We start from the raw sequence: 22,794 nt of genomic DNA, 5'->3' as shown, positions 1-22,794 counted from the left end.
CGCTTATCGTGCGGCAAATACCGATTCAAGGCATTCCACGGAATCTAAAGAATATATAGTGTGTTTTGCTGGTCGATCAAGGCCATGTGATCCAGATTAGCACTCTCATCATCCCGCTCAACAAAATCGGCAGCTTGCAGGGGAAGGACTTTGAGTTTAATGGAAGAAGCGGGAAAGATTGCAGAAGCTAATGCTGCCCCCAACAAAGAAGCATTGAAGTTTGCCAAATTGCTGATTACGCCTTTCACTTTTGTGGCTTCTACATGCCTCCAGTCAGGGATCTCCCTCATCAAAGAGAATGCCACACCAGTGGAAAAGGGGCGTTGCTTCCACTTCCTTCTCGCTTCAACCATCTCGGCATTTGGATTGGCATGGTGTCTAATAGCATTTCTTGATAACGGTCAGGGAAAAGCTCTAGAGGCCAAAAAGCTCATGCTCTCTATGTGGATGATCTTCTTTGTGAGCTTGTCCGTGATGATGACACCACTCTTTTTCAGCCTCCTCTATGTTGTCTACGACTTTAACGACGCGAAGGCATCGTGGTCGACCATGGGTACGTGTTTTCTCGTCGGCATTCTAATCCTCGTTGGTTCCTACGTGAAAAAGCTGATGAAAATTCCTCTGAGGGGCACTTATATCACGCTCCTGATCATCATCGCTGCTAATTCGTATGGTTCCACCCTATACAACAAGTGAAGAAAGAACACAAGAATTTCATTTCGTGTGGTAAATCGCCTACAAAAAATAAATCCAAAAGCCTTTGTTTGTTGTAACTTGTGAGAGCTAGCAAGCAGACTAGCCCTTCGTTGTCTCTCCCTGCGCTGGAGGAGGCTTCTTATTCTTCTTGCTCTTCGATTTCTTGTCCTTGGCTCGCCGCTTCTTCTCGTTTACGTCCACCCAGGTGTAGTCACTGGGGATGAGAAACGGATCCACCAAGTCGGGCCCGTGATCGTCCGACACCGCCGACGAGCTTGCCTGGCTGTGAGGTCGCATCCACGAAAACCATGAACTCGCCGATGATGCCTGTGCTTGCGGAGCATCGCCCTCCTTGGCTTTGGCGTCTTGGAAGTGGCGAGGACTCGAGAGTGGCGTGGAAAACTCCTCCGACGGCGCGCGGATCTCGTCAAAGCGAGTGAAAGTCACGACGACTCTGATGGTGGGCACTACTGGTATGGCCAGCTGAGACGAAGGAAAAAACAAACAAACTTTGGTCACCGAAGAACTGGAGAAACGAGAAAAGAAAATAAACTTACCTTGACTGGAAACGTTCCAGTCGGTAGCTTGGTTGTCAAGAGCTCCCGTAGCCTCCGGATCGCTTTCACTTTGTTGGACAGAATGTCCAGTAGCGGCACAAACTCCTCAGTGCTCAGAGGAAAATCCGGTGTGAGCCACAGCACCGGCCTCAATCCCTTCTGGTACTCGTTTTCGGCGCCAGCCTTTCCAGGCTTGTGAATCGACTCCCTGCTTACGCTCTTCCTGGCAGGCTTGTCCATGTATCCTTTCTTGAGCTCGAATGTGTCCTCCGCTCTATAATTCGATGGTCGCCTGTCGAAAGACTTTCTGCTGTTATTCCTGCCACCCCGCTCTACTTCTACGCTGAGAGACTTCCTTGCCGGCTCCACCTTCTTTGCGTTTTCATGCTTGACGCTCTTCTTCCCCCAGCTAAACCAGCTCTTCCTGTCCTCCCTGTGGATATCCGAGCCAGACGAAGCACCCCCTACGCTCATATCATCGTCGAGCAATCCGTCCAATATAATATCATCCCCCCCGTTCTCCAAGCGCCTGCGAAGCTTGCTGTTGTCCTTGCCACCCTTGTCAAATCCCTTCTCGATAAACTCGCCATTCTCGGCCTTGAGCGCCGAGTCCAGTTGCTGCTTCTCCTCCTCGGTTAGAAGATCGGTGTAGTCTTCGTCGTCCTCTCCCTCGGCCTCTTCTGAAGCGAACAGCTCCTCGTCTGTCATGGCTCCTGGAACCCTTCGCGACCGGACACTGACAGTCACATGATGCATGTCGTATATCTTCGCCTTCCACGAGCCCACCATCTCGGTTTTCTCTTGCCTCCTCCACGTCAAATGCGGCTGGAGCTCGGCCTGTGTGACATCGATCCCCGGCCTGTAGATATTGGTTTGTGACAAAACCGCCACCTCTTGCGCGATCTCGGACTCCGTGGGCTGGACTCCGGCACCGTCCAAAGCGTTCATGATCTCCTTCTCTTTGTGGCTGAGAACACAGAGGGTCCCGGAAGGGAGCTTGCCGTCGTCGCTTCCATCGCCCAAAAAGAGAAAGCTCTGGTCCGACCTCTGGATCCTGAAACCATCGAAGCCCGCGAGTGTCATGTCCGCCCTGAGATTGGCACCCTTCTTCCATATCCTGTAAGTGTCGCTGGGAGCAATCCTGGAGATGAAAGGAATGACCGAGCTCTCGAAGTGAAACGTGAGCTCCATGTAGAAGTCTCTCATCCGCCGCATTGTTCCCACCACTCTCGGCAGCCGCCGGAGCCACTTCGCCCAAGCCATGGGCTGATAGTACCTCGTGATGATCATGGCTATGCCTTCCTCTCGCGCGCACACCGCCTCCTGGAGGGCGCTCCATCCCTGCGCGTTCTGGAGGCTCCAATCCGCCCCGGCTTGCATGAGCATCTCCACCGACGTCTCGTCGCCCATCTTGACCGCCAAATGCAGTGGCGTCTCCCGGTTGGGCACATCTCGGCGATCTATCACCGCCGCGATGGCATCGGCCTTGACCTCCGCCTGGATCGACTCGATCTCCGTGCGAACCTCGCCAGGCTTGGCGAGGCGGGGAAGGCCACTGAGAATCCGCTTGAGCGCCGCGTAATCGCCCCTGGCAACGGCCCAGTGGACGGGGCTGTGGGCGTACTGGTTAATCTCCTGCCCCATCGTCTTGCTCATCTCATACTACCCCGCAAGAACCAGGGCTTTCGGGAGATCTAGCCCACGGATCAGCTGGATCCTGGGGAGAAGATCACAATGCCTTGCAAACCTGGTACGCGATTACGCCATGGTCGAAATCCAGCAGCACGGGAGGGAAGAATGCGCACAGCCGCGCAGAGAAACCAGCTGGGGTAGGAGAGAATGCGAAACCCTAGCAAGAAGGCTACCCTGGCTCGCCTTCTTTCTTCGTTGGCTATGGCGGACTGGGCACCAAAACGAGCAGCGAATCTCGGCCGTGCAAACGGCATCACTCTTTGCCTGCCGGACGAATATTCCGTTATTTTCGAGAATAGAATAATTTCCGCTCAACGACGACTCGACGGCGCGGGGTAAAGTTTTGGCAGTAACTGTCAGGTAATTTTCTCATAATTTTGGCACGTACGTACTACTGCTATCTTTGATTCATGTGTGATCCTCAAATTCTAAGAATTTTTTTACCGGATGGAGGTAAGATATTTGTAGCATTAGAAAGAGCTATGGCTATTTTTCTATGATCGCCAAGAACAAACAAAACTACGTGAGTTACAAACCTTAGAAAATAGTTTCTTCGCAGTGATCACAGTGATTTTCCTCACAAGAACCAAAAGCTGGATTCCAGATGGGCCATGTGCAATCAAAAACCTTAACTTACAAGCCCCATTTCTGTGAAAGTGCGAGCTCATCTTTACATTACAAGCCCCGAGGAGACAAGCGTCCCGGTGTTGAATTCCACAAAAATTCTCCCCCTCTCTCGGGAAGAACAAAAGGAATCTGCTAGATGAAGGAAAATCGATGAAGTTATAGCAGCTCTCGAGCGATGGATTCACGAACCACCAGTGTCAGAGGTGGTGGTGTGCGTGCTTTCCCTGTCACTGTGCTTGACGAGAAATTAAAACCATATATGTGAGTGATAGAAGGTAGATATCACCTCGTCACCACCGTAGCTCTAGCCATTTTGAAGCCTTCTCGTAAACGACGAATGTGATGGCAGCGGCTGGCGCAGCTTTTATAACTGACGGATAAGTCCCCTTGTAGAGCCCGGCCAGGCCTTCTTGCTGTACAATCCGGCGGATCGCGTCGACCATGCTTTTGTAGGCCTTGAGTTCTATTCTAGCACCGTAGCGTGGGTGACGAGCTAGGCCTTCCACCTGGGTGATTGAAAACAAGAGAAAACAAGGGTGTTTTTACACCGGAAGAAGATGAAAAACGAAAGCGATTGACAGAGACTTCGCACCTGGAATCGCTTCTTGACAACGTCTAGTGGATGGCAGCACGTCTTGGAGAACGTACCCGCAGCTAGACCACACCAAAAGTGTTGCATGCCTGAAAGCTCCGGGCGGTCTACACCCCTCCACTGATCCAGACGCTGCACAACGAATGAGAGAGAGAGAGAGAGATAAACTTTAAGTGACACCAAAGACAAGTCTTCTTACATGTGCCCATCGCTTGAAGGTGTCATACGAGCCGAATTGGAGCCCGGCATAAGGTATGATTTCAACCAGGGAAGGAGTTAGTCCGGCGTAGAGGCCTCGAAATCCTCTTGTTTGTAGTATATCTACGAATGCGTGTCTCATAGAACGATAAATCTGAAGAACATATACATCTTTCAGCGGCAAAACACGGGAAAGAAAATATTCACCTTTGGTTCACCTTGCGAAGCGAGAATCGTACGTAGAAGATCAAAAGGATAGGATCCAATAGTTGCAGCACACCCCGCAGCAGCTCCACTCACGTACGACAGGACGGGACTAACATCACCTGCACACAAACCGCTAAAACTTAGGATCAAACTCCAATGGTGATAAAAAATCGATGCTGGAGAGGCACGTAGTAAAAGAGACGAAAGAAGAGGATGCTCTATGCAAAGTTCTAGAGAAGATGCCGACCTCCCTTGGAGAAAGTGGATCGAAATCCTTGCAGCGCGACGAACTGTATAGCAGTGTACGGCATGACTAACAACAAAGCTGGAACATTTCCCCTCCATAGGCCCTATCACATGCAACGCGATCTATCTTCTATCCCTTTGTTAGAAAGAAAAAGGATTTTTTCTCTTACCGGGATCCCTTCCTCGCGGAAAATGTCTCGCATAGCCTGTGCGATGCCCGTGTATTTCGAGACACCGCCTGGAAAGGATGAAGATCCTTGGCTCAATCGCCGGCTCGTCGGCTCTAGCTGGACCTGGGAAGCGAGAAGACGATGCGATTGAGCCTGTGAGCGAGGAAATCGCCTTACCTGGAACCGGATTTTGATCACATCGAGCGGCGCCACGATCGTCCTGGAGATTCCTCCAGCTACAGCGCCTGCGACAGCATCGATCGTCGCTCGCTTCACGGATCCTCCCATGTCCGCCCCGCCCATTTCCCTCAAGCCCTATAATATTTCTCCAGTGGCTTTAAGTAGTGGAAAGAGGGAAAAGGGAGTAAAAGGGGAGGGAGCGGCATTCTAGGTTATTTGCTGGGGAGCGATGGCGAGGCGCCGGAAATCTCCCTCTCCTTCGTCCGAGGAGGAGGAGGAGGAGGAGGAAGAAGAGGTAGTGCCACAGAATGACGAGGAGGAGGAGGAGGAACTCGAGGAGATCGAAGAAGCAGCGCGGCCAGAAGATGTGGAAGCTGAGGACGTCGAGTCAGCTGGCGAGGAGGAAGAATCCATGGCGGACGAGGCCGACGGGGACGACGATTCCGACGACGAGGTCTGTTCTAGACTAGTCAGAGTGTTCTTCCGTACAAAAATGTAGCTATGTTTATCGGTTCGAGCTTTCTCTCTGCGTAGCTTGGCTCGCCTTCCAAGCGCGAGATTGCGAGGAGGGAGAAGGAGAGGCTCAAGGAGCTCAAGGAGAAGAAGAAGAAAGAAGTGGACAAGTTTCTCAAGAAGCAAAACTCCCTCGTTGATGCGGACATGGCAAGTTTCCGTTGTTCTTTGGATGCTTTGAAACGAATAACGTTTTTTTCTTCTTGTTCAGAAAACGAAGGCGAAAGGCCGGCTCAAGTTTCTGTTGGAGCAGACGGAGATTTTTGCTCACTTTGCACAGGGAGCCGAGAAAGCCAAAGCGAAAAAAGCTGGCGGCAAGTAAGGTTCATGAGATTTTTCGTGAGCATTTTTTCACGACTGTTTTGCTCGTTAGGGGTAGACATGCGTCGAAGATGACAGAAGAAGAGGAGGACGCTGAGTATTTGAAGGAAGAAGAAATTGCTTTGGGTGATGGAGCAGGGGGTTCCGGAGGTACAAGGCTTGTCGCACAACCAGCTTGTAAGTGCTTCCTTTGCTGTTTACGATTCACTAACTATTGCTTCAGGCATTATTGGAAAAATGCGGGACTATCAACTTGCGGGTCTTAACTGGTTGATAAGGCTTTACGAAAACGGGATAAATGGAATTCTCGCCGACGAAATGGTAGCAAATGTTCTGTTAGTTCTCTCAAACTCTTTTCTCTGTGACTGCAGGGGCTTGGCAAAACGTTGCAGACGATATCTCTTCTGGCTTACCTCCACGAGTCCAGAGGCATTTCAGGTCCACATATGGTGGTTGCACCGAAATCAACTCTAGGCAACTGGATGAATGAGATACGGAGGTTCTGTCCCGTGCTACGGGCTTTCAAATTTCATGGAACACAAGACGAAAGGGTAATAATAAAACTCGATTTATTTTGTTTTGTGCGCTCAACAGCTGTCTACTTGTATTGCAGGCACAACAAAGGGATTATCAGCTTGTTGCTGGCAAGTTCGATGTTTGTGTAACAAGCTTTGAAATGGCAATAAAAGAAAGGGCGGCCTTAAAGAAATTCAGTTGGCGCTACATCATCATCGACGAAGCTCATCGCATCAAGAATGAAAACTCTCTGCTTGCGAAAACCATGCGTTTATTCTCCACAAACTATAGGCTTCTTATTACTGGAACACCGCTTCAGGTACAAGATAGTTGTGAACGTGCTTATTTATTTTACCCTTTTTCCTTGTTTTCCCATTTTTATACCACAGAACAACCTGCACGAGCTGTGGGCGCTCTTGAATTTTCTCCTGCCCGAAATCTTTAGCTCTGCTGAGACCTTTGACGAGTGGTTTCAGATTTCTGGAGAAAATGATCAGCAGGAGGTCATTCAGCAACTTCACAAGGTACTTATCCAGCATTTATAAATCAACCATGAGTAACACTTTTTCTCAGGTCTTACGCCCATTTCTCTTAAGACGTCTCAAGTCGGATGTTGAAAGAGGATTACCCCCAAAGAAGGAGACAATCCTCAAAGTTGGGATGTCTCAGATGCAAAGAAATTACTACAAGGCTTTACTTCAGAAAGACATCGACGCTATTAATACAGGCGGAGAGCGTAGACGGTTATTAAACATAGCCATGCAATTACGTAAATGTTGCAACCATCCATACCTCTTCCAGGGTGCCGAACCTGGGCCTCCGTATTTCACTGGGGAGCATCTTGTGGAAAACTCTGGTATGCCGAATTTGCATGACTGAAGGTTTACAAAACGAACTTCTGCAGGCAAGATGGTACTTCTAGACAAGCTTCTCCCAAAACTCAAGCAGCGAAGTTCTCGCGTACTAATATTTTCTCAGGTATGAGCTGAGCTTGATGTGCTCCAATGCTTGACACACTACACATTTCTAGATGACGCGTCTTCTAGATATTCTAGAAGACTACTGTATCTTTCGAGGATATCCATCTTGCCGAATCGATGGTGGAACTAGCGGTGAGGACCGGGAGTTTGCCATTGAGGCTTTCAACAGAGAAGGAAGTGAGAAGTTTATATTCTTGCTTTCGACCCGAGCCGGCGGTCTTGGTATCAATTTGGCTACTGCCGATATCGTTATTCTCTATGACAGTGACTGGTAATAATAATGATTTGTTCTGAGTGGCATGTTTTTAGAAATTATGCTGCAGGAATCCTCAAGTCGATTTGCAAGCGCAAGATCGAGCACATCGGATTGGACAGAAAAAAGAAGTTCAAGTTTTCCGATTTTGCACGCAGGTAAAAGGATGACTTGTGTGTTATTTCTTTGCTGACTCGTTTTCTGTTTCTCAGTATACTATTGAAGAGAAAGTCATTGAACGCGCGTACAAAAAGCTTGCACTGGATGCTTTGGTGATCCAACAGGGTCGACTAGCTGAACAGAGAGGTTCCTCAAACTCTGTTTGAAACTCTGTAATCATTCCGTTTCGCTGCAGCTGTCAACAAAGATGAGCTCTTGCAGATGGTAAGATTTGGCGCGGAGATGGTATTTAGCGCCAATGACAGCACTATCACGGAGGAAGATATTGATCGCATCATTGCAAAAGGAGAAGAAGCCACTGCTGAACTTGATGCCAAGATGAAGAAATTTACGGAGGACGCCATCAAATTTAAGATGGACGACAGTAAGTTCTAGTGCGTTTTTGTGTTCTCCTTATCTAGCGTTTCGTTTAACAGCTGCCGAATTTTACGACTTTGATGGCAACGATGACAAGGTTAGAGTATCGCGTTGTGCCTAGTAGAAAATAATCAAATTGCCTGTGTGTGCAGGAGGAAGGTAAAGTTGACTTTAAAAAACTAGTTGCCGATAATTGGATTGAGCCACCTAAGCGAGAAAGGAAACGCAAGTGAGTCTTTCTTCGAATAAACAACCTTTTCTCTAATGCTCTTGACTATTGTAGCTACTCTGAATCCGATTATTTCAAGCAAGCAATGAGAACCGGTGGATCGAGCAAATCTAAAGAGCCACGAATTCCTCGAATGCCTCAACTGTATCCTTTACGTAAAATGCTGTTGCTTTACTTGGGGGCCTTAATGTTACATAGACACGATTTTCAATTTTTCAACATTCACCGGCTGACAGAACTGTACGAGAAAGAAGTCAAGTTTCGCTTGGTAATTTTCATGCGATTTGTGAAAGTTCTAGCTCTGACTGATATTTGATCAGAAAACTCAAAAAGAAGGAAACGCCGAGACAGAAGAGATTGAAGGTTGGTCTTTTGAATTGAACGAGTCCTCTCTTAGCATTTTTTAGCAGATGGAGAGCCTCTCACGGCAGAAGAGCAAGAAGAAAAGGAGCAACTGCTTCAGGAGGTACTGCCACTGGATGTGGTTCATGAAGTTTAACCATTCTGCATTGTCAGGGATTTTGTACTTGGACACGTCGAGATTTCAATGCTTTTGTAAGAGGTTGCGAGAAGTATGGGAGATTCGACTTTGCAAGCATTGCAAATGAAATGGAAGGAAAAACCGAAGAGGAAGTCGAACGATACTGTAGGGTATTTCAAGAACGCTACAAAGAGCTCAATGGTAAGCTTTTCCTTGTCAAGAAACATATTGTTTAAGCTGTTCTGCTACTGTAATTTAGACTACGACAGAATTTTGCGAGCCATTGAACGCGGGGAGGCTCGCATCGCAAGAAAAGATGAAATCATGAGAACTATTGGGAAGAAGCTGGACCGATACAAAAATCCGTGGCAAGAGCTGAAAATCCAGTACGGTCAGAACAAGGGTAAACTATACAATGAAGAATGTGACAGGTTTTTGGTAAGCTTGTTTGGTTTTGATACCACAAACCGTACCGATCGTTTTCTCCAGATCTGCATGACGAATAAACTCGGATACGGCAACTGGGACGAGATCAAAACCGCCATTCGCATGTCACCCATTTTCAGATTCGACTGGTTCATCAAGTCGAGAACCCCGGGAGAGCTCGCAAGGCGGTGCGACACGCTGATCCGCTTGATCGAGAGGGAGATTCAGGAACTAGACAGACATACAAGGAAAGACCAGAAGCTCGTCAAGGTAAAACAATACTATTCCTCTTTTCTGTTAACACGTTCTTACACATGCATCAAACACGTTCCAGAATGCGTCTCCAGCAAGGAGATCATGGCCAAAGCTCTCTGGCAGCGATGGTGAAGACGAGCCACCGCCAACGAAGAAAAAGAAGCAATCGGCAGCAGTGGATGCTGCGTACACACCTCATCCTGTAAGTTCTTGCAAGTTTCGTTTTTCTAGTTCTTCGCGAGTTCACTCACTTGTTTTTGTTTCCTTGCGGTGCAGAAGAAGAAACGAAGGTAGCAAAGCAGCAGTGTTTCTGAATGGTAACGATAATGTAATGTAAGTTTGAAGAAATGAAGCTTTCTTCTTTAAAGAGTTACTGCCTTTATAGGGATTTTGTGGCTTCGTTTTAATTCTGGCTATGGCGGCATTGTTGCTCCTCCCCTCGTTGTTCACAGGCGTAGATTGTCTCAGGTCTGTGAGCCAGCGCCGGAATGGCAGGCCCATTGCCATTGGCAGGAGGGAACCGAGGAAGCGGGAAACTGTGGCATTTGCTTCAGGGAATGGGAGCGCTGGAAAGCGAGCCGTGGACGACATGGAACAATACTTGGAAGATTTGTCGCTGGAATACGAGAGCGTTTGGGATACAAAGCCTGCCTGGTACGTCTTGAAAGCTCCTTCTTTGTTCTACTCTTGCTACTTGCTTCCAGGTGCCAGCCTTGGAGCATTGTAGCCACAGGAATGCTGACGATTGGAGCGTCTTGGCCAGTTTTCCACTCCATTCCGGTTACTTCTTTCGTCACCTTGGTGATCGCAGCATGGTGGTTTGTGTTCCTCTACTCGTATCCACAGGTAAACTTTCAGAAGTTTTTCTAGTTCTATCTTTGTTTGTAGCACTCACTGTTCTTCCCGCGCAGGCATACACACAGATGATCGCGGAGAGGCGAAAGAAAGTCGAGGATGGCGACGAGGATACATTCGGCAATCCACAGGTGCTTGGCCAGAATTCTACGTGCTGAAAAACACTTAGCTCTGTTTTCTTTTGTTCCTTCCAGTGACTTTACAAAGGCTTCATACTGTTTCCTTGGCGGTCTCACCGTCTTTAGCGCTACTCTCGGCTGTAAGTGGTGCATCTCCTGCACAGGAGTCCTTGACGTCTTTCATTATAAGCATTAGCAGAGGGATGCTGAGCACCAAGAGTCCCCAGTTGACGAGCAGCTGGACTAAAAACCTGACCTTGTGTGCGTCCAGTTGCCATGCCACCGCTGCTCCAGCACTTTGCACTCCCTTGTAGAAGCCAGCATAGCGACTGAGCGCTAGAGCATCGTCAGTGAGAGCTCCCATCGTCCAGTAGCACAGCGTCTGGTACATAGCGTCGAGCAGTCCATAGCAGACGAACAGGATAAACGGTCCGGCATACTCAGGTCCGCTCTTAAAGTCGAGCTCGGGAGGGAGATCATACCGCGAGTACTCCAGCTGCTTGGCAAGGCCGCCACCCCAGGTAACCATCCCAAACACTGCCACCACAGCGATTCCGACGAATCCTCTAACTTTCCTCCTCGGGTGGCAGGCGTCGAGGAGAAATCCAAGAACAGTGGCTCCCAGCATCTGAGCTCCCCAGTAGAAGACACCGTTGAAGCCGCGGGTTCTCACGTTGAAGAGCGACGCATTGAAGCCGTTGAACTGGTACGTGTAGAAGAAATTGCTAGCGACGCAAGCAGGGGCCAGGAGCAGCAGCTTGGGTGTTAGAAACAGCTTGAGGATCTCCCATCCCTCGGTGAAAGGATTGGAGTAGCGGATGGCAGTGACTCGGCTTCCATCGTCTCGGACAACTCGGTCGGGCGTGAGCAGGGCCAGCGTGAGCAGCGAGCCGAAGGACATGATCACCATGAAGCCGATGTAGGTGGCGTCGTTCACGGACTGGGCATTCGGCCGGTTGTAGTTGAGGCCGAAGGGGAGGAAGCCACCGATCATAGCTCCCAGGTTGAAGATGCTCCAGAAGATGGATATGTAGCGGCCTTTGAGCCTCTCGGGGGGGTAGGACATCATGATCGCTCCCTGGCCAGCCCAGAGTAGCCCGGCTCCCATGCCGAGGAGAGCTCCGGCGGTGATGTTGAAGGCGTCACCTTTGGCGTCTTGGTGGTGATTGTAGAAGAGATACGAGCCGGCGAAGAGCACGTAGAAGCTGGAGCCGAAGAGGAGAGTGAAGCGGGGGCCGAGGAGATTGTAGATCCCGCCGCCCAAGACTCCGAACACCGCGAAGGTTGCGTAGAGGGCGGTGTTGGCGTTGTTGGAGGCGGTCTTGGAGACTTGGCCTCCGCCTCCCATGCTGTTCAAGGCATTGAACATCCCGGGGCAGCAGAAGCAGACGAAGCCGATGAGGATCACCTGGACAAGAGGGCTGTTGTAGCGGAGGCGTGGCGCCGCTCGTTTCTCCGACTCCGCTGCTACTGCCACACCCATGGCTTTTGACTTTGGAGCTGCTCGAGTGGAGGAGAGGAACTCGAAAACTCAAGGTGGGAGGAGATATATTCTTGGGGCTGCTGTTCTACTGTTCTTCCAGCAACTTACTCAATCATCGCAGGAGCTGTTTCGCCGGCGTAGCCATCGAAGAACAAAACGTCAAGATAGGTTTGTTTTTACTCTGGATGATATTTTTCTCTTCCTCTCTCCCTTGAAGAGCTATGGCGCAGATGGTCCACAGCGTGAAACAAGACATGCAGTGCCTGGCGGCGATGTGGTTTGGGAGGATCACTGGTGACACTCACAAGGAGCGGCTCCAGGCATTCTACAGCTCGCAGGCACAGGCATGTAAGTATCCTCTTTCGTTTGTCTGCTTCTTTTCTCTTGAGAGAGAGGAAGGACTGAGATGATGGTTAACTGCAGACGACGCTTTTCGTGCCGGCTTTCTCCACGGGAGAGAACAAATGCTGGTTGAGTGTGCGTCACGGCTCCAGGGACGATCCGGGATGGTGTGGGTCGATTTGGGAGGGGGCACCGCCGAGAACGTGAGAATGCTATCCAGGTGCCTGGACCTCTCGGCTTTCCAGAATATTTACGTGGTTGATCTTTGCTCCGCCTTGTGCGATGTGGCTGCCGCAAAGGTGGAGGGATTCGGATGGACCAACGTCGAGGTGATTGAAGAGGACGCTTGCGAGTTTCGGCCTCCGGCTCCCGCAACTCTCGTTACATTCTCGTACTCCCTGTCAAGTAAGCGAGAGCAGACTCTTTCACATTTGTTTTGTTTCCGAGCTCGCCGTGACACTCAAGTTTTGCTTCGTCGTCGTTCATGACAGTGATACCGCAGTTTATCAAGGTGATAGACCGGGCTCTGTCCTATCTCGACGTGGATGGAATCGTGGGAGTGGCCGATTTCACGACGTCTGCAAAGTTTGACAAGCCCGAGCGGCAGCACTCTTGGCTCCGTCGTTGGTTTTGGAGGGCCGTGTTTGATTTGGATTGTATTGACTTGGGACCTGAACGACGACAATATCTCGAGCATCGACTTGCAACTGGTAAAGTCTTTTCTTTCCAATGGCTAACAATCTTTCTTCAGTCTACGAGGATAACAGCTTTGGCAAAATCCCATACGTTCCTATTCTGAAGGTGCCGTATTACATTTGGATTGGCAAAGTGTGATTGGTAGTTACTTTTGGAATATTAGAAATACTCTTTAGATATTTTCCCCGGCTAGATACGGGGGAATAAGATGGATTTTATGTGTATTGTTAAAGCATAACTTAACTTCAATTTGAGATTTTTGAGATTTTGAGGTTTAAATCAAGAGTTTACATTTGGTATAACAAGTGATTTTATTTATTAGCTTGAAAATTATATTATATATTGAGATTAACATTTAGCAATCTAATCTGGTTTGGTTGACATTTGGCAATTTAGTTTGGTTTGGTTAATTTGACCCAAAGGGTAGAGTGACAAAAGAATAATGCTTTCAAAGTTTTTAAATTTCATTCACAAAAGCATAAACTTGCAAAGAAGTATAATAAATTAGAAAAAACTAAAGAAAATAACTCAAAAAGCAATTTGTAAAGGACCAAATATAGAGGAACTTTCCTCCTATTTGAAATCCACCAATATAAATTTTGAGATTTGTGATGGTAGGTTTTGGTAGGAGTAACTCAGGTGGGCAGCCTTGTAAAAAAATGTAAAAGTTTGTAAGATATATAAAATTAACACAAATTTGTATTTGAATTGTTATACACATATATGTCAACACAATGATTTTTCTATAGATAGAATATAGTCATCAGCTTTTTTGACACATCAACAATAGGGTTTAGACTTTGTAGGCATAACATTTTTCAGTATACAAGCTAAATTTTAAACACAAGTTGAGTTTGCCATCACAGGGCATTGAGGGTAATAAAAAACACTTTGTAATTGAATGGTTTTGTAACAAATAAAGAAGTTTTTGTATGGTGAGTGTTAAATTGAGGGATGGATTGATGCACATTGCATTGGTATCTTAAAATTATAGGTTGGGAAGAGATGTATCCTCTCAAGAGTGTTTCTATGGTTCACTTGAGGAGCTTTTCTTATAATGTGTGATATGGGGGATTATGGGCAAACAAATATACACAGGATATAAAATGGATTAGAGAGTGATAAGAGTTGCATTAACTCATAGTTGCCTAGAGTGATTTTTGCAAAGTTGATTCCCCATATGGTTTCAGCATGCAGTCATCTATGAAACTCTAATGTATTGACAGTAAATTTCCCTTAGCACATTGAATATATGGTCTTGACATAATTTTTTTACACTGTATTGCAAGCTAAAGTATTAGGGCATCTACTTACACAGCATCATTGACACCAATAAGTGTCTAAAGAGTGGTCAAATAATACCATATACTTGGTGAGCCACACTGTCACAATTATGAAACTCTTTATAAATATTATTGCAAGATAATTGGCCATATATGTATGTATGTATATGTATATACATATTTATATTTATATAAAGGATTTAAGTAAATAATATTAAAATCATTTTAAATGAAATTCTATCATATCTAAACTATAATTTTTATGGATCTTCTAGAGACACAATAGAAACATTTTCATTTATAAAAGGCATATATATATATATATATATATATATATATATATATATATATATATATATATATAAAATTGCTCTAGATGTCTCATAGGACATTTCCATTTTTTCTGGATATTACATCAATTTTGTATAAAATAGAATATTAATGAATAAAAAATTTGAAAATAAATTTTAATTATTTTTTAGTTTTAAATATGAGAGCTAGTTTTTAAAATAGAGGGAAAACACTACAAACCCAATAATTAATTTTTAAATTCCTTTAACATATGGGGGCTTAGAGAGCCAAGTCTCCAGGGAGTTAGAATTAATTAAATCAACTATAAAGTTCATAGCAAAATCAGTCTTATACTTTTTATTTTTGATTTTATAATCTAATTTAGAATCTTATTATTTTGCAAAAACATTAAAGGCCTTTGTCATAGATGTCATGTGGTTACCTTTGCAACATGAAAGACCTTCTCTCCTCATAAAACCATTATAACTAAAGACATAGAGAATTGTTTGACTTTACTGATTCTATTAGTAACATTTTTATTAGATTATAAACCCAAAATACTGCCTTTAATCTCAGCCCTTAAAATAATATAAATTCAACATTAAAGCAATTTCACCCACTAGGTTTACCAGTCAAGGTTTTACTGCCGGCTTTGTGAATCTGTGCTGCACTGCACAGCTTGCATGGCCATGGCACAACTTCACCTGTTTAGAGCAGTTTGCTGTTTCCACAGCTTCATAGTGACAAAGGTGGTGAAAGCAAGTGTTTCGGCTGACTCTCAGATCTCCAAGACTCTTTGCACCATCTCCTACACTGCATGGGTAAGGGATCTCAACTTAGAGTTTTCCACTCAGCTTGCAACCCTTACAACACAGCTTTCGGCTTTGTGTGACCTAAACATCACAGAGTTTAGAATATTGGTGCAAGTTCCTGACTTTGGCATCTAGAATGACAGAAGACATCCAGCATGTCTTGTGTTAGAGCTTCCAGCCCTCTACATCCTCATGACACATCATCTCACTGCCATCTCTACTGCAATGACTTCTTCCCCACTTTCTTTTCTCTTTTTTTTTTCTCTTTCTTTGTCTTACTTTCAAATCTGAAGTCATAGGTTCATTGTGAAGCAATCTCTTGTTTAGGTAATCTTGATCATCTAAAAGCTCAAGTTTTCCCAAGTTTTGCTACATTCATCAATTTTTTTCACATCTCTTTCAACCCTCTCTTTTCACCATCTACACACTTTTCACAGTCCTATTTTTCTTCATTATTCATTCTCCACAACATTGCTTATTCGTCCAACTGTTCCATCTTTCATCTTTCTCTTTGGTATTATGAGGACTTTCTCCAATGCAATACACTTTATTTATTGTAGAGTTTTAGTGTTTTGGCATAATTCAACTATTGGTTTCCATATGTCCCCCACCTGGAAATTTCTCCACCCTAGAAAAAAAAACTCCCCTCTTCTAAAATCTTAAGGTTATATGTAACCCACCCTTGAAAATGCCACATGATAATATAGTTTTTGCCAACTCAGCTAAATTCATTTTGTCTTTTCTAAGTAATGATTATTATTTTTACACGTAGCACTATTTTATTGACTTGTTCTACCAGGTTCCAGGCACCTGGAGAAATTTTCAAAGAGGACACCCAATTGCCCCCTTCCTCCCATTTCCACTACCATGTCACTGGTGGGGTGCATGGAACAAGGGGTTAAAAGTTTCCCCCCTTAAAAAACTTCCTCTAGAGGGACACATGGAACCAAGCCTTATGACTTTTGGCATTTAATTTTCCATCCACTTCTCTCAATCATCCCACTTTGTTGCACTTATTACCACTATAGAGAAGCTTTTCAGGGTACTTCTTGGAGGTTTGAAGTGATCCAGATATGAGAGTCTTAAACCTTACTATGATACATGTATAGAAGCATAGAAGAAAGTTAAAGGTATGTTTGTAAGTCTATCCAGAAAGTTAGTAAAATTGTAATGTTTTACTTCTAATTCTTAATAAGAATATTTAACAATTTAATTACAGAGTTAAATATGGTAAATAGAGAAAATTAGTGAAAAATTGAGTAGAAAAGAATTAGAGAAAAGAATGTACTTATATATTCTAGGAAAATTTTACACCCAAGAAAACCAAAAGTAAATAAAAGTCATTATTAAGTTTATTGATAGCTTAAAACAAATTTACTGTTAATTTAAACATCCAGTTTAATCAATTATATTGGTAGTCCACCAAACGTTTCTACTATGTATTATATAAGATACCAAATTACAATTATCTTCCAATTTAATATAAGTAAATAAAAAACAATTTGGACTACTAGAACAGTATTGATTAATAGACCACATTACTCTATTTGTTTTTGTATATAGTACAAGATTACCATCAATCTGAAGTTTTAGAAAGCACAAACCATAGTAAGTTTCTTTATTATTTGATCTCCATAAAGTATTTTTTCCAGAATATAATGAAACTTTACAATTTGATTCAATTAATAATATGTTTTTTCCATTTGTAGATCTTAAAAATTGCCCTGTATAAAGAATATTATTTTCAAATCCAGCATTTAAGGTTGTTAGGCATTTATCTTTTATAGCTATTTTATTATCAAATAAGTCTGAGTTTAATAAATTTTTATAAAAAAAGAAAGAGTATCGAATTTGATATGTATAACCATTAATTTGACAAGAATTTGAACGAGTATTTATTATATCATTCTTATATATATTTAATAAATTATGTAAACTTCTAGAAAGTGAGGCTCCATTTACAAAATTTGTATTTCTAATTAAACAATGTTGATAATTATTTGGTATACGTTCAATTTGTGTAACAATAACACCTCATAAAAAATCAAAAGATAAAGAATTTTCATAATCATGTGGATAGTATCTTGTTGTTATTATTTCTGATATAAGATTATTTATTTGAGTTAAAACATTTTCAATTTCTTCTTCATTTAAAGTGTTATTTCTGCCCCATAAAACAGTTCCTTTAGGAATAAAACAATATATACTATATAAGATATTTACACTAAATATAAAGATGGTTAAGATTTTCATGTTTAATGACGTTTTAGATAAATTCATAACTATTGAAACTATATATTTTAGCTTCTTTAATTGAAACTTTCTACTAAGGTTTCTAGTCTTAAAATATTATAATTATAAGGAAGTTTATAAAATATTTAAAAGCTAAAAAAAGTTAGTACTTTATATAAAGAAATTATTTTTCTTTACTATTCCTTGTTAATTGCTATATAAAAAATTAATAAACATAAAAATATAAAACATGTAATCACTTTTAGTTTAGTTTAATTCTGTACTAATTAAAGATGTATATCTATGTAATATGTCCTAGTGCACTAGGATAATCCTAATTGTATTTGTTATCCTTATATATCTATATCTATACACCATATAATAGTTGTGTTTATACATATGTATATATATCTTATAACATCAAAGGTGTGCTATTTAAGAATGAGTAAATTATATATTCCAAATATTATACCATAGATTTTTACTGATCTTCAGTAAATATGTAAATATAATGTATTCACCTTTCTGTGCTTGTAACAAAATTTGAATCCCATACAAATCAAATGTTGACAGAAGCACAGTAGAGAAAGGGTATGTTATATACTAAGTCTGTAGTCGCATCAATAAACCTCTTAGAAAAGTCTACAGAACAACAGCAACAAGGAAAAGAATGGATGGATCATTGCGAACATTCTATAATAGAAAAGAAGTTCGTTGTCAGAAAAAAATGGATATCCTCTCACAGTTGAGATCTAAGATGCGAGCCGACTACCCAGAGTCCAGCGATCTTAGATGCTCAATTACAGTTCCACTCATGTCGCTCACGCATTGACCCCTCCATAGTAAGTGTTGGCAAGCAGCACGTAGACAGATCCATTGCTGGGGTCGGACTCCACAGCTCGGCTTGTCATCCTGGCTCCTCTCTCAAGATCGTTGTAACTCTTGCAGGCCGCAAGCAAGCATGTCCACTCCAAAACCTTTGGAACAAAAGGCATACTTGTGATAAGATCCTCGGCCTCGTGAAGGTATCCGGCTCTCGCAATCACGTCCAGAAGACAGCAGTAGTGCTGCTTCAAAGCTCTTATTCTAAAATCATATACCATGGAAACGAAGCGAGTCCTTGCGTCATAAACTTTCCCAGCTCTGCTTGTTGCGATCAGCACAAGAATAAAGCAAATCTCATCCGGTATGGTTTCTACTTTCATGCTATCAAACAATTGAAAAGCCTCGCGGGTATGCCCGTTCTGGGCATACGCAGCCAATACTGAGCTCCACGATATCACATTTCGTTCAGGCATTGCATTGAAAAGTTTCCACGCACATTCCAGGTGACCGGCCTGTGAGTATGCGAACACCATTGTATTCCAAGACACGGAATCACGCTGTGGCATCCCGTGGAATAACTGAAGTGCATACTCCAAATGCCGTGACTGGGAATATGCCGCAAGCATTGCGTTCCACGACACTTGGTCCCTTTGAGGCATCGTATCGAAGATGTACTTGGCCTCTTCTACATGCCCATGCTGTACAAAGACAGCCAACATGGCGGTGTACGACACCACATCTTGTTGAGGCATTTTTACAAAAATGCCTCTAGCCTCTTCAAGATGCCCGTTTGCGGCATATGCGCACAGCATTGCGTTCCACGATACAAGGTCCTGCCTGGGCATATACTCAAACACGCGCTTGGCATCTTCAAGATGCCCGTAATGGGCATATGCCGACAGCATCGCGTTGCACGCCACAAGGCTCTGCTGTGGCATTTTCTTGAATATCCCCTCCGCCTTGGCCACGTCACCAGAAGCGGCGTATGCGCCGAGCATCGTGCTCCAGGACACGGCATCGCCACACGGCATCTGGTCAAGCATATTCTGTGCATCTTTGAGGTGCCCATTTTGGGCATATGCCGAGACCATGGCGTTCCAAGATACTCGGTCCCTGACTGGCATCTCATCAAACATTTCCTTTGCTCTTGCAAGATGCCGGTTATGGGCATATGCTGCGAGCATTGCAGTCCAGGCAACGGAATCACGCTGTGGCATCAAATCAAACAGTCTCTTTGTGGCTTCCAGGTCGCCGCTCTGAGAAAACCCGCCCAATAGAGCCGTGCACGAGATTAGATCGTGTTCTGGCATTCGATCAAAGGCATCTCTCGCACGCTCAATATGCCCAGTTTGGGCATGCGCTGTAATCATTGCATTCCAAGAGATTATGTCTCTTTGCGGCATCGCTAGGAAGACTTTCTCAGCCTCACCCGTTTCGCCACCTTGCGCAAATCCAGTTAACAAAGCATTCCAGGAGATCAAGTCCTGAAGTGGCATTGCCTCGAAAACTTTCTTAGCTTTAGAGGGATGCCCGCTATGGGCATATGCTGCCAGGATGGAGTTGCAAGACACGAGATTGGGTGAAGGAATGCGATCGAAAAGAGCCTCGGTTTCGTCGAGATTCCCGTTCTGGGTGTAGGCAGCGAGGATGGCGTTCCAGGAAACGATGTCTTTGCACGGCATGGAGTCGAAGATCTCTTGGGCTCTGCGGAAATGCCCACTTTGGGCATACCCCGAGAGCATGGTGTTCCAGGTCGCTAGCTCCGGTTCCGGCATCGCGTCGAAGAGGTCTTGCGCTTCCTCCAGGCGGCCATTTCGGGCGTAGGCGGAGAGCATGAGATTCCAGGAGAAGGCCCGCTTGGTTGAGAGGCTGTCGAAGATCTCGCGGGCCTGCCTCACTGTGCCGCAGCGCGTGTGCATCTGGATGAGCTTGTTGCACAGAAAATAATCGGTGGAGCGAATCGAGTTGCGCAGTTTTTTGTGGAGCTCCTGCGCTGCGGTGAAGCTCTTGCAACTCTCGATGAGCTCCACGCATTGGCTTCTTTCCATGAAGATGCATGAGATCCACCTTATAATCCAAAAAAAAGCTAGAGCTCTGTATAGTATTCGGGAGTGCCTCTTGAGAAAAATAGCTGTGTCAAATAGCACAGCTCTCATAAGATAAAACATCTATAGAGGAAATGATCCAAACCTTCACAAACTTCGTCTTCTCGCGCTTCTCCTACTTAGTGATCCTCAGGGCTGTAAATCTCCGCTACGAGCCTATACACATAGGATGGATTGTGGCCACCACTGCACAAAAAAAGTAATGTGTGACTCAAATCAGTTCACAGATCAAACAACTCATGGAAACTTACGAGTCGGTGATGAACAGGCTGATGAGTTCTGGCGGCACGTAGTCGAACATGGGATTCACCACATGAACTGGAGAGCCGTCGGTGCCATCCAGGCAGTCGGACATCTCTCCGAAATCCAAAACTTGCGAAGGCGACTTTAGCTCGTTCAGTACAACCGATGGATTGTGTGGGTACAATGGACAGAGCTGGATCGCGTAGGCAGACCGTTAGGATATACATGTAGTGAGTTTCTCGCTCACCTTGTGGAGACCTGTGAGAACCACGAAAGGAACCGCGTGACGACGAGCTGCGAGAGCCACCATATGCATGCCAACCGGGGCGACTATCCCACCATTGGCCATAACAGCATGAGCGCCTACAATAACCTTCCAGAGAAAATTCTCAGCTTCCAGTATCTACAGGATACGCTCCAACGTTTACCATATTGACGCGAGAGATCAATGCAAACACAGCAGAGTCTGTGATAACTGTTGTTTGTAGCTCCATTGCAGCAAGCTCTTTGGCGAATTTATGTCCTTGGTACCTGCCTCTGGAATCAGTAAATGTAGAATGTAGATTAAGTTACCTTGGAGCTCCTTCAGCTACAAAAACCTGAAACGATCTTTTCTTCTTCGCCTCTCGAAAAAAGTGAAGCAGTGACCTTGATCGTCCAAGCGTGAGGATCACCTCGCTGTAACGGACGAGCAGAGAACATTTACACGTCAAGGCCAGAGAAAGTAAGGACTTGCTTTTGGTGTATATGCTCCAGCGCTTGCTCTGAAATCTCCGAATGATAGTTCTCGATTTCGCCAAGAAGGAGACCAATGGCGTCGATTACACCGTGCTTCAGCTTCCAGCTCTTAGAGTTCTTGTCACTCGCTGCACAAAAACTACAAATATCAGCAGCGATTGCAAGTGAAATAAAAACACTTACATCTGCTTTTGGTATCGGACTCGGGCACAGGTTCCACGTTAGCTCCGGCAGAAGTTGGAAGTGATTCCAGCAGATTGTGAAGCGAAGGAGCTCTCAGAGCAGTTCTATTTGCAGCTGCCAGAGCAACAGCCGAAAGTCCAGGAACACCATCGACGTCCGCATCGTCATCACTGTCGGACACGGGAGTAACTCCAACTTGAGCCGCAACAATCGTGGCTTCTTCTTCGCGAATTATGTGTAGAACTCGACGAACCATGTTACCGACAGCAAGCTCTGCAAGAAAAAAAAAAAAAAATCTGAGGAAAAGAGAAGAGGGAGAAAACAACACACTGACCCATGGAGTTGGCTGCTATCAAGCGCGATCCCACAGACTTGACAGCATCAATCAGGCTCGAAGCTGGGCCGGACGAGGGAATTCTTTGGTGCGAAACCACTTGCCTAAGTAGAAGCACAGTCGATTTTGCGGTGGCCAGAGACCCCTCCACTTGTCTGATCATCGAAGAGAAAAATCAGGTGAGCGAGAAGCATTTGCGCCAGCCATTAAAATCCACAAGCCATCAGGATTCCACCAGGAAATACCGATCTAGAAGATCGAATCAAACGAAAGAAAGGAGGATTCTCACACCTGCGTTTGAGCTTGATGACGAAATCGTCGACCGCAGCTTGAAGATCCGGCATTGCTGCCGCGACCATCGCCCTTCGTGGCGCTCCAAAAACCCTAGCCCTAGAGACAAAAAACGTATATTACAACTCAAATGTCCCGCCAAAATGCTGCGCGACAACGTAAGTTTGGTTTGCATGTCGATATCTACGTCGCCCTCCATTAATCGTGTGCCATGCTTTCTCTAGTGTCATAGACTCGTAGATGAATAGATAGATGGAGATAGAAAGATCTATGCTCAAAAGGAGAT

The 22,794-nt window shown here is 44.9% G+C and overlaps 8 protein-coding genes across 10 annotated transcripts; 3 read left to right on the top strand and 5 right to left on the bottom strand.

The window, feature by feature from the left end:
* Positions 1-693: 693 nt before the first annotated feature.
* Positions 694-3,173, bottom strand: LOC9661557 (ankyrin repeat domain-containing protein 13C). Its single transcript, XM_024666099.1, has 2 exons — positions 1,254-3,173; positions 694-1,179 (listed from the first exon to the last, which is right to left on the bottom strand). The coding sequence occupies exons 1-2, from the start codon at positions 2,907-2,909 to the stop codon at positions 796-798; spliced, it is 2,040 nt and encodes a 679-aa protein (XP_024521867.1). The 5' UTR covers positions 2,910-3,173; the 3' UTR covers positions 694-795.
* A 343-nt stretch (positions 3,174-3,516) lies between these two features.
* On the bottom strand, positions 3,517-5,292 carry LOC9662115 (mitochondrial thiamine diphosphate carrier 2). Of its 2 annotated transcripts, XM_024666101.1 has the most exons (8): positions 5,163-5,292; positions 4,986-5,108; positions 4,817-4,919; positions 4,570-4,688; positions 4,364-4,516; positions 4,165-4,296; positions 3,859-4,078; positions 3,517-3,802 (listed from the first exon to the last, which is right to left on the bottom strand). In XM_024666101.1, the coding sequence occupies exons 1-7, from the start codon at positions 5,286-5,288 to the stop codon at positions 3,863-3,865; spliced, it is 972 nt and encodes a 323-aa protein (XP_024521869.1). In that variant the 5' UTR covers positions 5,289-5,292; the 3' UTR covers positions 3,517-3,802; positions 3,859-3,862. The 2 variants fall into 2 exon arrangements, with proteins under 2 accessions (XP_024521869.1, XP_024521868.1); XM_024666100.1 differs by having other exon boundaries at positions 3,517-4,078.
* A 43-nt stretch (positions 5,293-5,335) lies between these two features.
* On the top strand, positions 5,336-10,045 carry LOC9661750 (ISWI chromatin-remodeling complex ATPase CHR11). The gene is made up of 25 exons (XM_024666098.1): positions 5,336-5,619; positions 5,700-5,828; positions 5,890-5,996; positions 6,052-6,176; positions 6,223-6,320; positions 6,371-6,550; positions 6,613-6,834; positions 6,905-7,039; positions 7,089-7,371; positions 7,420-7,493; positions 7,546-7,766; positions 7,819-7,906; positions 7,961-8,054; positions 8,104-8,292; positions 8,345-8,382; positions 8,438-8,514; positions 8,569-8,658; positions 8,713-8,782; positions 8,835-8,877; positions 8,925-8,980; positions 9,031-9,196; positions 9,255-9,433; positions 9,485-9,691; positions 9,756-9,878; positions 9,953-10,045. Exons 1-25 carry the CDS (start codon positions 5,395-5,397, stop codon positions 9,968-9,970), a joined length of 3,237 nt encoding a protein of 1,078 aa, XP_024521866.1. The 5' UTR covers positions 5,336-5,394; the 3' UTR covers positions 9,971-10,045.
* LOC9661556 lies at positions 9,834-10,837 on the top strand. Its single transcript, XM_002992368.2, has 6 exons — positions 9,834-9,878; positions 9,953-10,009; positions 10,062-10,330; positions 10,381-10,522; positions 10,588-10,662; positions 10,726-10,837. Exons 3-6 carry the CDS (start codon positions 10,092-10,094, stop codon positions 10,726-10,728), a joined length of 459 nt encoding a protein of 152 aa, XP_002992414.2. The 5' UTR covers positions 9,834-9,878; positions 9,953-10,009; positions 10,062-10,091; the 3' UTR covers positions 10,729-10,837.
* LOC9661749 (UNC93-like protein 1) lies at positions 10,680-12,151 on the bottom strand. Its single transcript, XM_002992324.2, has one exon. The coding sequence runs from the start codon at positions 12,131-12,133 to the stop codon at positions 10,742-10,744; it is 1,392 nt and encodes a 463-aa protein (XP_002992370.1). The 5' UTR covers positions 12,134-12,151; the 3' UTR covers positions 10,680-10,741.
* LOC9661555 lies at positions 12,081-13,431 on the top strand. Its single transcript, XM_024666102.1, has 5 exons — positions 12,081-12,186; positions 12,255-12,301; positions 12,351-12,481; positions 12,557-12,880; positions 12,967-13,431. The coding sequence occupies exons 3-5, from the start codon at positions 12,355-12,357 to the stop codon at positions 13,272-13,274; spliced, it is 759 nt and encodes a 252-aa protein (XP_024521870.1). The 5' UTR covers positions 12,081-12,186; positions 12,255-12,301; positions 12,351-12,354; the 3' UTR covers positions 13,275-13,431.
* Positions 13,432-18,451: 5,020 nt separating this feature from the next.
* Positions 18,452-20,801, bottom strand: LOC112343117 (pentatricopeptide repeat-containing protein At4g02750-like). Its single transcript, XM_024666061.1, has one exon. The coding sequence runs from the start codon at positions 20,780-20,782 to the stop codon at positions 18,611-18,613; it is 2,172 nt and encodes a 723-aa protein (XP_024521829.1). The 5' UTR covers positions 20,783-20,801; the 3' UTR covers positions 18,452-18,610.
* On the bottom strand, positions 20,686-22,639 carry LOC9661748 (translation initiation factor eIF-2B subunit beta). Of its 2 annotated transcripts, XM_002992323.2 has the most exons (10): positions 22,509-22,639; positions 22,218-22,372; positions 21,884-22,156; positions 21,699-21,828; positions 21,536-21,640; positions 21,391-21,493; positions 21,210-21,335; positions 20,971-21,155; positions 20,805-20,905; positions 20,686-20,745 (listed from the first exon to the last, which is right to left on the bottom strand). In XM_002992323.2, the coding sequence occupies exons 1-9, from the start codon at positions 22,574-22,576 to the stop codon at positions 20,839-20,841; spliced, it is 1,212 nt and encodes a 403-aa protein (XP_002992369.1). In that variant the 5' UTR covers positions 22,577-22,639; the 3' UTR covers positions 20,686-20,745; positions 20,805-20,838. The 2 variants fall into 2 exon arrangements, with proteins under 2 accessions (XP_002992369.1, XP_024521830.1); XM_024666062.1 differs by having other exon boundaries at positions 20,733-20,905.
* Positions 22,640-22,794: the final 155 nt, after the last annotated feature.

Source organism: Selaginella moellendorffii, unplaced genomic scaffold, assembly GCF_000143415.4.
Source record: "Selaginella moellendorffii unplaced genomic scaffold, v1.0 SELMOscaffold_134, whole genome shotgun sequence".
Classification (NCBI taxonomy): Eukaryota; Viridiplantae; Streptophyta; class Lycopodiopsida; order Selaginellales; family Selaginellaceae; genus Selaginella; species Selaginella moellendorffii.
This window is presented reverse-complemented; position numbering and strand designations above follow the sequence as displayed.